Source organism: Bufo gargarizans, chromosome 3 (assembly GCF_014858855.1).
Source record: "Bufo gargarizans isolate SCDJY-AF-19 chromosome 3, ASM1485885v1, whole genome shotgun sequence".
NCBI lineage: Eukaryota > Metazoa > Chordata > Amphibia > Anura > Bufonidae > Bufo > Bufo gargarizans.
In genome coordinates, this window is record NC_058082.1 from 216,387,138 (window position 1) to 216,402,090 (window position 14,953).

The following is a 14,953-nucleotide window of genomic DNA, read 5'->3' on the forward strand; positions in this document are numbered from 1 at the left end:
GGCTTCACGTCAGCCACCACTGCAACAGTCCATTGGCATATATTTAGGCCCCGGCACCCAGACACAGGAGAGGTTCATTCAACTTTGGGTAGCCTCGCAATATAATGGTAAAATGAAAATAAAAATAGGATTGAATGAGGAAGTGCCCTGGAGTCCAATAATATATGGTTAAGGGGAGGTAGTTAATGTCTAATCTGGACAAGGGACGGACAGATCCTGTGGGATCCATGCCTGGTTCATTTTTATGAACGTCAGCTTGTCCACATTGGCTGTAGACAGGCGGCTGCGTTTGTCTGTAATGACGCCCCCTGCCGTGCTGAATACACGTTCAGACAAAACGCTGGCCGCCGGGCAGGCCAGCACCTCCAAGGCATAAAAGGCTAGCTCTGGCCACGTGGACAATTTAGAGACCCAGAAGTTGAATGGGGCCGAACCATCAGTCAGTACGTGGAGGGGTGTGCACACGTACTGTTCCACCATGTTAGTGAAATGTTGCCTCCTGCTAACACGTTGCGTATCAGGTGGTGGTGCAGTTAGCTGTGGCGTGTTGACAAAAGTTTTCCACATCTCTGCCATGCTAACCCTGCCCTCAAAGGAGCTGGCATTGACACAGCTGCCTTGGCGACCTCTTGCTCCTCCTCTGCCTTGGCCTTGGGCTTCCACTTGTTCCCCTGTGACATTTGGGAATGCTCTCAGTAGCGCGTCTACCAACGTGCGCTTGTACTCGCGCATCTTCCTATCACGCTCCAATGCAGGAAGTAAGGTGGGCACATTGTCTTTGTAGCGTGGATCCAGCAGGGTGGCAACCCAGTAGTCCGCACAGGTTAAAATGTGGGCAACTCTGCTGTCGTTGCTCAGGCACTGCAGCATGTAGTCGCTCATGTGTGCCAGGCTGCCCAGGGGTAAGGACAAGCTGTCCTCTGTGGGAGGCGTATCGTCATCGTCCTGCCTTTCCCCCCAGCCACGCACCAGTGATGGACCCGAGCTGCGTTGGGTGCCACCCCGCTGTGACCATGCTTCATCCTCATCCTCCTCCACCTCCTCCTCATCCTCGTCCTCCTCGTCCTCCAGTAGTGGGCCCTGTCTGGCCACATTTGTACCTGGCCTCTGCTGTTGCCAAAAACCTCCCTCTGAGTCACTTCGAAGAGACTGGCCTGAAAGTGCTAAAAATGACCCCTCTTCCTCCTCCTCCTCCTCCTCCTGGGCCACCTCCTCTTGCATCATCGCCCTAAGTGTTTTCTCAAGGAGACATAGAAGTGGTATTGTAACGCTGATAACGGCGTCATCGCCACTGGCCATGTTGGTGGAGTACTCGAAACAGCGCAACAGGGCACACAGGTCTCGCATGGAGGCCCAGTCATTGGTGGTGAAGTGGTGCTGTTCTGTAGTGCGACTGACCCGTGCGTGCTGCAGCTGAAAATCCACTATGGCCTGCTGCTGCTCGCACAGTCTGTCCAGCATGTGCAAGGTGGAGTTCCACCTGGTGGGCACGTCGCATATGAGGCGGTGAGCGGGAAGGCCGAAGTTACGCTGTAGCGCAGACAGGCGAGCAGCAGCAGGATGTGAACGCCGAAAGCGCGAACAGACGGCCCGCACTTTATGCAGCAGCTCTGACATGTCGGGGTAGTTGTGAATGAACTTCTGCACCACCAAATTCAGCACATGCGCCAAGCAAGGGATGTGCGTCAAATTGGCTAGTCCCAGAGCTGCAACGAGATTTCGCCCATTATCGCACACCACCAGGCCGGGCTTGAGGCTCACCGGCAGCAACCACTCGTCGGTCTGTTGTTCTATACCCCGCCACAACTCCTGTGCGGTGTGGGGCCTGTCCCCCAAACATATGAGTTTCAGAATGGCCTGCTGACGTTTACCCCGGGCTGTGCTGAAGTTGGTGGTGAAGGTGTGTGGCTGACTGGATGAGCAGGTGGAAGAAGAGGAGGAGGAAGCCAAGAAGGAGGAGGTGGCAACAGGAGGCAAAGAATGTTGCCCTGCGATCCTTGGCGGCGGAAGGACGTGCGCCAAACAGCTCTCCGCCTGGGGCCCAGCTGCCACTACATTTACCCAGTGTGCAGTTAGGGAGATATAGCGTCCCTGGCCGTGCTTACTGGTCCACGTATCTGTGGTTAGGTGGACCTTGCCACAGATGGCGTTGCGCAGTGCACACTTGATTTTATCGGATACTTGGTTGTGCAGGGAAGGCACGGCTCTCTTGGAGAAGTAGTGGCGGCTGGGAACAACATACTGTGGGACAGCAAGCGACATGAGCTGTTTGAAGCTGTCTGTGTCCACCAGCCTAAATGACAGCATTTCATAGGCCAGTAGTTTAGAAATGCTGGCATTCAGGGCCAGGGATCGAGGGTGGCTAGGTGGGAATTTACGCTTTCTCTCAAATGTTTGTGAGATGGAGAGCTGAACGCTGCCGTGTGACATGGTTGAGACGCTTGGTGACGGAGGTGGTGGTGGTGGTGTTGGTGGTACATCCCCTGTTTGCTGGGCGGCAGGTGCCAACGTTCCTCCAGAGGCGGAGGAAGAGGCCGAGGCGGCAGCAGCAGAAGAGGCCGAGGCGGCAGCAGCAGAAGAGGTAGCAGGGGGAGCCTGAGTGACTTCCTTGGTTTTAAGGTGTTTACTCCACTGCAGTTCATGCTTTGCATGCAGGTGCCTGGTCATGCAGGTTGTGCTCAGGTTCAGAACGTTAATGCCTCGCTTAAGGCTCTGATGGCACAGCGTGCAAACCACTCGGATCTTGTCGTCAGCACATTGTTTGAAGAAGTGCCATGCCAGGGAACTCCTTGAAGCTGCCTTTGGGGTGCTCGGTCCCAGATGGCGGCGGGCAGTAGCAGGCGGAGTCTCTTGGCGGCGGGTGTTCTGCTTTTGCCCACTGCTCCCTCTTTTGCTACGCTGTTGGCTCGGTCTCACCACTGCCTCTTCCTCCGAACTGTGAAAGTCAGTGGCACGACCTTCATTCCATGTGGGGTCTAGGACCTCATCATCCCCTGCATCGTCTTCCACCCAGTCTTGATCCCTGACCTCCTGTTCAGTCTGCACACTGCAGAAAGACGCAGCAGTTGGCACCTGTGTTTCGTCATCATCAGAGACATGCTGAGGTGGTATTCCCATGTCCTCATCATCAGGAAACATAAGTGGTTGTGCGTCAGTGCATTCTATATCTTTCACCGCTGGGGAAGGGCTAGGTGGATGCCCTTGGGAAACCCTGCCAGCGGAGTCTTCAAACAGCATAAGAGACTGCTGCATAACTTGAGGCTGAGACAGTTTCCCTGGTATGCATGGGGGTGATGTGACAGACTGATGGGGTTGGTTTTCAGGCGCCATCTGTGCGCTTTCTGCAGAAGACTGGGTGGGAGATAATGTGAACGTGCTGGATCCACTGTCGGCCACCCAATTGACTAATGCCTGTACCTGCTCAGGCCTTACCATCCTTAGAACGGCATTGGGCCCCACCATATAACGCTGTAAATTCTGGCGGCTACTGGGACCTGAGGTAGTTGGTACACTAGGACGTGTGTATGTGGCAGAACGGCCACGTCCTCTCCCAGCACCAGAGGGTCCACTAACACCACCACGACCATGTCCACGTCCGCGTCCCTTACTAGATGTTTTTCTCATTGTTATGGTTCACCACAACAACAAAAATATTATTTGGCCCAATGTATTGTATTCAAATTCAGCGGGATATAAATTTGAGGCCTAGTATTTAGGCGCTGGGTGACCGGTATGGATTTACTAACAGAATTAGACTTGGAAATGCACAGTAGCGTGTGTGTGAAGTTATTCTGAATGACCCTATGTGCACCTTGAATATTATATACCCTTTTAGAGATAGATTTCAAATAGCTCTGATACAGCAGAAACCACTAAATTTTTAAATTGCTAAATTGGGAATTGTATTTCAACCCAGAACAAAAAATGTGCTTTGACGGACACTAAATAACTTTCCCAGCCACAACAGGACAGCGGTAACGAGAGATTTAGCAGGATATAAATTTGAGGCCTAGTATTTAGGCGCTGGGTGACAGGTATGGGTTTAGTGACAGAATTAGACTTGGAAATACACAGTAGCGGGTGTGTGTGAAGTTATTCTGAATGACCCAATGTGCACCTTGAATATTATATACCCTTTTAGGGATAGATTTCAAATAGCTCTGATATAGCAGAAACCACTAAATTATGAAATTGCTAAATTGGGAATTGTATTTCAACCCAGAACAAAAAATGTGCTTTGACGGACACTAAATAACTTTCCCAGCCACAACAGGACAGCGGTAACGAGAGATTTAGCAGGATATAAATTTGAGGCCTAGTATTTAGGCGCTGGGTGACAGGTATGGGTTTAGTGACAGAATTAGACTTGGAAATACACAGTAGCGGGTGTGTGTGAAGTTATTCTGAATGACCCAATGTGCACCTTGAATATTATATACCCTTTTAGGGATAGATTTCAAATAGCTCTGATATAGCAGAAACCACTAAATTATGAAATTGCTAAATTGGGAATTGTATTTCAACCCAGAACAAAAAATGTGCTTTGACGGACACTAAATAACTTTCCCAGCCACAACAGGACAGCGGTAACGAGAGATTTAGCAGGATATAAATTTGAGGCCTAGTATTTAGGCGCTGGGTGACAGGTATGGGTTTAGTGACAGAATTAGACTTGGAAATACACAGTAGCGGGTGTGTGTGAAGTTATTCTGAATGACCCAATGTGCACCTTGAATATTATATACCCTTTTAGGGATAGATTTCAAATAGCTCTGATATAGCAGAAACCACTAAATTATGAAATTGCTAAATTGGGAATTGTATTTCAACCCAGAACAAAAAATGTACTTTGACGGACACTAAATAACTTTCCCAGCCACAACAGGACAGCGGTAACGAGAGATTTAGCGGGATATAAATTTGAGGCCTAGTATTTAGGCGCTGGGTGACAGGTATGGGTTTAGTGACAGAATTAGACTTGGAAATGCACAGTAGCGGGTGTGTGTGAAGTTATTCTGAATGACCCTATGTGCACCTTCAATATGATCTACCCTTTTAGGGATAGATTTCAAATAGCTCTGATATAGCAGAAACCACTAAATTATGAAATTGCTAAATTGGGAATTGTATTTCAACCCAGAACAAAAAATGTGCTTTGACGGACACTAAATTTCTTTCCCAGCCACAACAGGACAGCGGTAACGAGAGATTTAGCAGGATATAAATTTGAGGCCTAGTATTTAGGCGCTGGGTGACAGGTATGGGTTTAGTGACAGAATTAGACTTGGAAATACACAGTAGCGGGTGTGTGTGAAGTTATTCTGAATGACCCAATGTGCACCTTGAATATTATATACCCTTTTAGGGATAGATTTCAAATAGCTCTGATATAGCAGAAACCACTAAATTATGAAATTGCTAAATTGGGAATTGTATTTCAACCCAGAACAAAAAATGTGCTTTGACGGACACTAAATAACTTTCCCAGCCACAACAGGACAGCGGTAACGAGAGATTTAGCAGGATATAAATTTGAGGCCTAGTATTTAGGCGCTGGGTGACAGGTATGGGTTTAGTAACAGAATTAGACTTGGAAATACACAGTAGCGGGTGTGTGTGAAGTTATTCTGAATGACCCAATGTGCACCTTGAATATTATATACCCTTTTAGGGATAGATTTCAAATAGCTCTGATATAGCAGAAACCACTAAATTATGAAATTGCTAAATTGGGAATTGTATTTCAACCCAGAACAAAAAATGTGCTTTGACGGACACTAAATAACTTTCCCAGCCACAACAGGACAGCGGTAACGAGAGATTTAGCGGGATATAAATTTGAGGCCTAGTATTTAGGCGCTGGGTGACTGGTATGGGTTTAGTGACAGAATTAGACTTGGAAATGCACAGTAGCGGGTGTGTGTGAAGTTATTCTGAATGACCCTATGTGCACCTTCAATATGATCTACCCTTTTAGGGATAGATTTCAAATAGCTCTGATATAGCAGAAACCACTAAATTATGAAATTGCTAAATTGGGAATTGTATTTCAACCCAGAACAAAAAATGTGCTTTGACGGACACTAAATAACTTTCCCAGCCACAACAGGACAGCGGTAACGAGAGATTTAGCAGGATATAAATTTGAGGCCTAGTATTTAGGCGCTGGGTGACAGGTATGGGTTTAGTGACAGAATTAGACTTGGAAATACACAGTAGCGGGTGTGTGTGAAGTTATTCTGAATGACCCAATGTGCACCTTGAATATTATATACCCTTTTAGGGATAGATTTCAAATAGCTCTGATATAGCAGAAACCACTAAATTATGAAATTGCTAAATTTGGAATTGTATTTCAACCCAGAACAAAAAATGTGCTTTGACGGACACTAAATAACTTTCCCAGCCACAACAGGACAGCGGTAACGAGAGATTTAGCAGGATATAAATTTGAGGCCTAGTATTTAGGCGCTGGGTGACAGGTATGGGTTTAGTGACAGAATTAGACTTGGAAATACACAGTAGCGGGTGTGTGTAAAGTTATTCTGAATGACCCAATGTGCACCTTGAATATTATATACCCTTTTAGGGATAGATTTCAAATAGCTCTGATATAGCAGAAACCACTAAATTATGAAATTGCTAAATTGGGAATTGTATTTCAACCCAGAACAAAAAATGTGCTTTGACGGACACTAAATAACTTGCCCAGCCACAACAGGACAGCGGTAACGAGAGATTTAGCGGGATATAAATTTGAGGCCTAGTATTTAGGCGCTGGGTGACAGGTATGGGTTTAGTGACAGAATTAGACTTGGAAATGCACAGTAGCGGGTGTGTGTGAAGTTATTCTGAATGACCCTATGTGCACCTTGAATATTATATACCCTTTTAGGGATAGATTTCAAATAGCTCTGATATAGCAGGAACCACTAAATTATGAAATTGCTAAATTGGGAATTGTACTTCAACCCAGAACAAAAAATGTGCTTTGACGGACACTAAATAACTTTCCCAGCCACAACAGGACAGCGGTAACGAGAGATTTAGCGGGATATAAATTTGAGGCCTAGTATTTAGGCGCTGGGTGACCGGTATGGATTTAGTGACAGAATTAGACTGGGATATGGCCAAAAAATAACCACACTATTGCTGGTTAAGTGTTAAGGCTGGCCGCAGGCTAGCCTGGATTTGTGGGAGGGGCCAGTACCTGTCTTAAGCAGTCCGGCTCTCCCAGGCAGCACGTCTGCATTCGGACGTCTGCTACTTCCGGGTGTGACGTCATCAGCAAGCGTCCTGCACGAGTGGGTCCTCAGAGAAGCCGGGTGTACCTTTCCCTTCAGTCTGCAGCTGTTAAAGATCGTTGTCCAGGATAACTGGTTTGTTTGGGCAGTGTGGCAACGTGGGGGAGGGTAGGAGAGTGTGAAGAGAGGGGGAAGTGTGCCGGAGGATCGCTTCTCCTCACTACGTTCAGGCACATGCAATTCAAGTTTTGGCACCAGGGGGCAGCATTGTCACATGGTTGGAGCTCACTGCCTTTTCAACATAACCTGCATTTAAGTTCACACAGGGGCTGCGAGTCATCTGGGCTCAGCAGGTTAAAACTCTGGTAGCTGGGTCCTGGTGCCATTACTGGGTTGATTACTTACAAGGTTGCTGGTGGTGCACATGTTTGACACTCTTCACATACACTACATACATACCTTAGACACATAGTTTGCACATCAGCCAGTTTGACGGAAAAAAAAAAAAAAAAGTGGGTTGTTAAATAAAGAAGGAAAAAAAAAAATAAAAATAGGTGGATTGTTTAATAAAAAAAAAAAAAAAAAAAAAGGGGTGGGAACCTTTTTCCACCAAACTTCGTGCATACACCACTAGCATAGGTACATTCGCTAGTACAGCCACACTCTCGCACGACAGACAGAGACACCTCGCATCATCTCGTAGAATAGTGTCATACGTCATACGGTCTGTTTTCCACAAATCCTATACTTACATACATCACCTACCACGTCTGTAGGTTCGTTAGCCCGCAGTGTTCGTTTTTAATGAATCTGCCACGTCACAGATTCAGACAAACTCGGGCTCGTCTCATACGTCAGTGGAAACGACTATCATACTCCCTGTCAGCCTCGTCGGCTTCTCGTTAAAACGTTCCACGCTGCTGGGGGGGGGGGGTTTAGATTCTGTCACCTTGTCTGTCGGCTTATGGGCAGCAGGTCGTAGGGTTAACAGGTTGTTTTTGTTTTCTTTTTCCCCTCCTCTCTCCCTTTCTCTGTTGTTGTTGTGTGGTTGCAGTCGTCATGTCTCAGCCTTCAGACATTGAAGAGTTTGTGTCCTTGCCTCCGTCTCCAAGAGGGTCCGAACACGGCAGCACTCCATCCCTCAGGGCTTGGACTGTGCCTAGGTTGACGGCTGAATTGCTCAGGAGAGGGATTCCGTTTGCGGCTACTGCCAGAAAGGCGGAATTATTCAGTCTGCTCTTTCCCGCTACACCACAAGCCAGGCCGGCTGCTTCCGGCGGCAATACCATCTCCAATTCCTTGGTACAGATCCACGCGGTGTTAAACACGCTCACTAGTTCCATCCAGGATTTACAAGCCCGGATGGAAGTAATGGAACAGCGTCGCGACCCCCCCCCAGCAGTTGGGCCAGCTGGTGGCGCGGCACCTCCGGCTGTGGTCACAGGTACCGTGCCTACTCTTCGTTCAACAGCCAACCTGTCACAGGGCGGGGGAGTGCCTTCTGTGGCGCCGGTGTATTTCGTCAGGCCCAGTATTAAGAAGGACATCCTAGAGGGCAAGGATGTCAACTTGGCATCCTTGTTAATTACGTCCCACGACGTTACAGAAAATAAGTCCTTCGGCTGCAGCGAGTTGTCAGTAGTACTCAAGGCCAAAGACCCCAGGCTCAGTCGCAAGCTGACCCTGGCTGAGTTCGTCCTGGCTTTCAGCCTGTTCAGAGACGTTGTGTGTTCCGCCAGCCCCAACAGGAGAGAGGAGTTGGACATTTACCTCTACAGGGTGGTAGATTTGGCGCACAAGTACGGGGGCACAGCATTCTACGATTATCATAGGTCCTTCTCGGCCAAAGCTGCAGCCATTTGGGCCCAGTTCCAGGTAGTCACGGACTGGAGCAATATTGACATGGAGTTATTCTGTAGGCACTTCGCCAGTTTGAAGTCCCCGGTGTGCGCCACATGTCAGTCTCCTGCTCATACTACCGCCTGGTGCCCATTGGCTGACCTCACAGCTGCCCCCAGTACCTCCAGAGGCGGGATCAACCCGGGTCCCAGCCAGCAGGCTACCCAGTTTGACAAACTGGGGAGACCCATTCATTACTTGGGGAAAGCCCAGCTCTGCAACAACTTCAACTATGCTGTCTGCAATTTCAGCCAGTGCAGGCTCCTGCACATCTGTGCCACATGTTTTAGGGCACATCCGGTCACAGTCTGCACCGTGAAGCCGGCATGACTGAGCCGGGTGAATGTCGAGGTTCTAGACCAGCTGCTGCGACTTCATCCGGTGCAGTCGTTCCGCGCTTTTCTGGTGGAAGGATTTTCACGGGGGTTCCACACCGGGCTCATCGCCTTACCTCAGCAGACTCATGAATGCCCCAACCTGCAGTCGGCTTCTAGACGTCCTGACCTGGTGGATCTGCTGTTGGCAAGTGAGCTGGAGAAGGGCTTCATAATTGGTCCTTTCCAGTCCTCTCCTTTTTTCACATGGAGGGTGAGCCCGGTGGGGGTGGTACAGGGGAAATACTCCAATAAATTTCGTTTGATTTATGACTTGTCTGCTCCACATTCTTCTCACGTTCCTAGTCTCAACTCATTGATTCCGTCTGAGGAATTTTCATTGAAGTACACTTCCGTGGACCAGGCTATCCAGGTCATTCTACAGACAGGCAGGGGTGCTTGGCTGTCCAAAGCAGATGTCTCTGATGCGTTCAAACTGCTGCCCATTAGCCCATCTCTCTGGCAGTGGCATGGCATCAAATGGAGAGATGCTTACTATTTCGCCACCAAGTTGACGTTTGGTTCCAAGAGCAGCCCCAGTCTGTTTGATAAGTTAGCGCAGGCTCTGGAATGGATTTTGTTGGAAGTACGGGCTTGCCAGAATGTCATTCACTACCTGGATGATTTTCTGTTGATAGAAGAACCCTCACGGGCGCCTGTTGACTTGCAGATTCTCTTGCAAGTTTTCAAGGAGTTAAACATTCCGGTTGCTGCCCACAAAACAGAAGGGCCTGCGCAGGTTGTCACATTCTTGGGGATCTCCCTGGATTCACGCGACATGTCGGCCAGTCTGCCACAAGACAAACTCGACAGGATCAAGTTAGGTGTCCGTTCCTTGCTCACGTCGCAGGTTTGCACCAAGAGAGAATTGCAGTCTCTGTTGGGTATGTTAAACTTCGCCATGAGGATCATTCCTCAGGGTAGATCATTTATTTCTAGATTGCTAGTCCTACTCCAACAGACCAGTGATTTGGACGCATCAGTGCATCTTAATGCCAACGCCCGAGCAGATCTGTTCATGTGGGACAGATTTCTCAGCGGGTGGAATGGCATTTCCATGTTCATTCCAAGGGCCACGTCTGATTCTCCACACGTATTTTCAGACGCAGCTGCCTCGATAGGTTTTGCGGCCATATTTGGCTCACATTGGTTCGCCGGCTCATGGCCCACGCATGTACTACAGATGCCGGGGTTTTCTCAGACGTCGGCATTGTTCGAGATCTATCCTATAGTAGCAGCTGCTATAGTTTGGGGGCATAGGTGGTCGGGTCACACGGTGGTTTTCCACACTGACAACATGGCGACTGCAGAGATCATTAACAAGGGTAGATCTAAATCGTTACTCATCATGTCTTTCATGCGTAGGTTGACCTGGATAGCCCTGGAACAGGGGTTTCATTTTCATGCCCTGTTTTTGGACGGGGTGAGCAATATTGCAGCTGATGCTTTATCTCGCTTTGATTTTTCACGCTTTTTCTTACAGAACCCAGAAGCAGACTCAGTGGGCACCCCGGTTCCGGACTGGCGGCTGCTGGTCTTGGACTAAACTCGCTGATGGTGGTCGCCAGTTCACTCATTACAAAGTCTTTGTCGATCAGTACATTGAGGTCATACCGCCGAGCGTGGGTGGTTTTCTTAGACTTCCAGTTGCTATATCCTAGGGGTGACACTGGTCAGGTCAAGTATATGGTGGCTTTCGTGTCTTATTGTCACTCGGTATTGGCTTTATCCTACAACACCATTAGGCTATATTTGGCTGGGGTGCAGCATTTTTTGGCACTTCAAGAGCCAGACAGACCCTCTATATTTTCTGCTCACCCGATCAAGGCCATCCTCAGAGGCATTCAGAAAAGCCAGGTCACGGTCAAGTCGGTCCGTCAACCGATTTCGGGGGACACGTTTCGTAGCCTGTCGGAAGTCCTCACACTGTCACCATTCGGAGTCCTTCCCAGCCTGGTGATCAAGGCAGCTATGTACTTGGCGTTTTACGGGTTTTTAAGACCAGGTGAAGTGACACAGGCCAGACAAGGGGCGGTGGCTCTCCACAAGGGAGACTTAGTAAGGATGGGCAGTAATTTTCATTTGCAGTTGCCTCACAACAAAACAAGGCAGGTAGGTCCCGGCCATGTAGTTAAGTTCTTTCAGACCACAAACGCATGGTGTCCAGTGACAGTCTTGGACAACCTCTTGCTGGCCCTTAGTCTTCACAGCCCCACCGACCCATTACTTCCATTTCCGGTTGGTCCACTGACGTCCAGCCAGTTCATCAAACATATTCGCATCCTGTTGACCAGTGTAGGTTTGAATCCGGCTCAATTCTCGGGGCATTCTTTCCGCATCGGTGCGGCATCCGCAGCGTCCAAGCATGGAGTTCCTGCGCATATCATCAAACACTTGGGGCGCTGGCGCTCGGGGTGCTTTGTGCGGTATATCCCGGAGCCACAAGCAGAGCTGGTCCAAGCATTCAGTAAGTTGGCAGAGTAGCACGTCAGGCCAATCCTTCCCTCACTGGTGGGTTTTGCCCCCTTTTTCAGGCATACCGACCTAGTGAGGCCAAGGCACACCTCAGGCCAATCAGGTAGGGGGGTGGTGGTTGGGCATCTTCCACTCGTCAGGTCCTGACCACAAGTGTTAAGGCTGGCCGCAGGCTAGCCTGGATTTGTGGGAGGGGCCAGTACCTGTCTTAAGCAGTCCGGCTCTCCCAGGCAGCACGTCTGCATTCGGACGTCCCCTGCCCACCCATTCCCATTCTTCATTCAGTCATTTCAACCATCACATTCAGGGTATGCCCCCTTTTTCAGGCATACCGACCTAGTGAGGCCAAGGCACACCTCAGGCCAATCAGGTAGGGGGGTGGTGGTTGGGCATCTTCCACTCGTCAGGTCCTGACCACAAATGCACTTGGTGACGGGCGCAGCTTGCCCCTGATGTAGTATATGGCCAAAAAATGAACAGACTATTGCTGGTTAAATGCACTTGGTGTCACAGCTTGACCAACCACACTACTGAGGGTTAAATGCACTTGGTGACGGGCGCAGCTTGCCCCTGATGTAGTATATGGCCAAAAAATAAACAGACTATTGCTGGTTAAATGCACTTGGTGTGACAGCTTCACCCTGATGTAGGCTTTAGCCAAAAAACAACCACACCATTGAGGGTTAAATGCACTTGGTGACAGGCGCAGCTTGCCCCTGATTTAGTATATGGCCAAAAAATGAACAGACTATTGCTGGTTAAATGCACTTGGTGTGACAGCTTCACCCTGATGTAGGCTTTAGCCAAAAAACAACCACACCATTGAGGGTTAAATGCACTTGGTGACAGGCGCAGCTTGCCCCTGATTTAGTATATGGCCAAAAAATTTACAGACTATTGCTGGTTAAATGCACTTGGTGTGACAGCTTCACCCTGATGTAGGCTTTAGCCAAAAAACAACCACACCATTGAGGGTTAAATGCACTTGGTGACAGGCGCAGCTTGCCCCTGATTTAGTATATGGCCAAAAAATGAACAGACTATTGCTGGTTAAATGCATTTGGTGTGACAGCTTCACCCTGATGTAGGCTTTAGACAAAAAACAACCACACCATTGAGGGTTAAATGCACTTGGTCGCAGCTTGGATGCACTTGGTCGCAGCACCGCACAAGACACAAAATGGCCGCCGATCACCCCAGAAAAAAGTGACTGACAAACGGTCTGGGCAGCCTAAAAACAGTGAGTGAGCATTTGAATTTCAGCAGCTCAATGATGCACAGCTGCAGATCGATCGATTAATCAAGTGAAGTCCTTTGGAGGAGTTAATCTGCCTAATCTCGCCCTACTGTCGCATCCGCAACCTCTCCCTACGCTAATCAGAGCAGAGTGACGGGCGGCGCTATGTGACTCCAGCTTAAATAGAGGCTGGGTCACATGGTGCTCTGGCCAATCACAGCCATGCCAATAGTAGGCATGGCTGTGACGGCCTCTTGGGGCAAGTAGTATGACGCTTGTTGATTGGCTGCTTTGCAGCCTTTCAAAAAGCGCCAAGAAAGCGTCACAAAAGCGCCAAGAAAGCGACGAACACCGAACCCGAACCCGGACTTTTACGAAAATGTCCGGGTTCGGGTCCGTGTCACGGACACCCCAAAATTCGGTACGAACCCGAACTATACAGTTCGAGTTCGCTCATCCCTAATCTGAACCAACTACTCGAAAAAAAACAGTTTTTTTTTGCATTGACTCTGTGATGTTGTTTTTTTAGAATGCCAAGATAAACCAAAGTCTGTGTAGAAAAATCTTTCGAAAAAACGTTCTCTTTCGGTCAATTGCGAAAATAATTTCGGAAACTTTCGAAAATTTAAATGAAAGCCCCTGAGAGGATTCTCATGAGGAATTGATTACAGACCATTTGGGAGTGTATGGACTACGCAGATAAGAAGTGTCACATATGTATGTTGGTATTTACTGTTGCAATCAGCAGATACTAGTGATTAGAACTAACAGGTTCACTAGATACAGCTACAATATACGTGCAACCAAGCCATAATCAGGGCATTTATACTTATTTCGGATATTACCAGTATCTGTAATAAGTAAATCAGAACAATATAGCAACAACTGTATTTACTGTTTAATTATTTTTTATATATTTTATTGAAAGGTATTTTATTGTATTTTATCATATTTTAACCAAGTACAGCTATAATAAATTGTTTAAATTCCGTGGGGCTCCGCATGTATGAGTGTGCCAATCTTCTTTTGACAGTTATTTAATTTGAAGGGTGAATCATCAGATTGTGCACCTCCTGTGATTGTGGGGTTGGTGAGCTATTTCCAAGACATCTACTTAATGTCATCCTCGGTCTCCTCCCCCCAGTCACGGACAACACCAGGGATCCCAGAAAGGTTTAAAGCATGCTCTCCTTCCTCCTCCTCCACCCCGGCACCATCCTACTCTGATCCCTTTTCAGAATCCTGTTGACTTGTCTCAGATGGAGTAGCCCCCCTGGGAATTCATTCAGCATTGCTTCTTCCTCATCTTCCTGATCCTGCTCCTCGACGGCTTGATCAATGACACGATGCAAGGCACACTCCAGAAAGAAGGCGTAAGATACAATGTAATTGATGGCTCCCTGGCTGCGACTGACCAGCTTGGTGATCTGATCAATTGGCCGCAGAAGTCGATCAGCAGTAGCGCGGTGAAAAAAAAACAAGCTCCACAGAACCTGTCCTGCCGCAGAGTTCGTATAGGTAGTCATTAACTGCATGTTTCTGCTGAAGCAGCCTATCAAGCATATACAAGGTGGAGTTCCAGCGCGTCGGGCGGTCACAAATCAGACGTCTGACAGGCAGCAAGGCGAGCCATGGGTGTGTAAGATCTTCTAAAATGGCCAGAGATTTTCCTGGCCTGCCGCAAGATGTTCTGGACCCCGGGATATTTGGCAACGAATTGCTGC

At 48.4% G+C, this 14,953-nt stretch overlaps 1 protein-coding gene across 2 annotated transcripts; it reads left to right on the forward strand.

Moving 5' to 3' along the window:
• Window positions 1–7,171: 7,171 nt before the first annotated feature.
• LOC122932036 lies at window positions 7,172–12,390 on the forward strand. 2 transcript variants are annotated; one of them, XR_006388267.1, is made up of 2 exons: window positions 7,172–7,379; window positions 8,299–8,505. XR_006388267.1 is itself a non-coding variant. In XM_044286195.1 (2 exons), exon 2 carries the CDS (start codon window positions 11,072–11,074, stop codon window positions 11,999–12,001), a length of 930 nt encoding a protein of 309 aa, XP_044142130.1. In that variant the 5' UTR covers window positions 7,172–7,379; window positions 11,001–11,071; the 3' UTR covers window positions 12,002–12,390. The 2 variants fall into 2 exon arrangements, 1 of the variants encoding a protein (XP_044142130.1); XM_044286195.1 differs by lacking the exon at window positions 8,299–8,505 and adding an exon at window positions 11,001–12,390.
• Window positions 12,391–14,953: the final 2,563 nt, after the last annotated feature.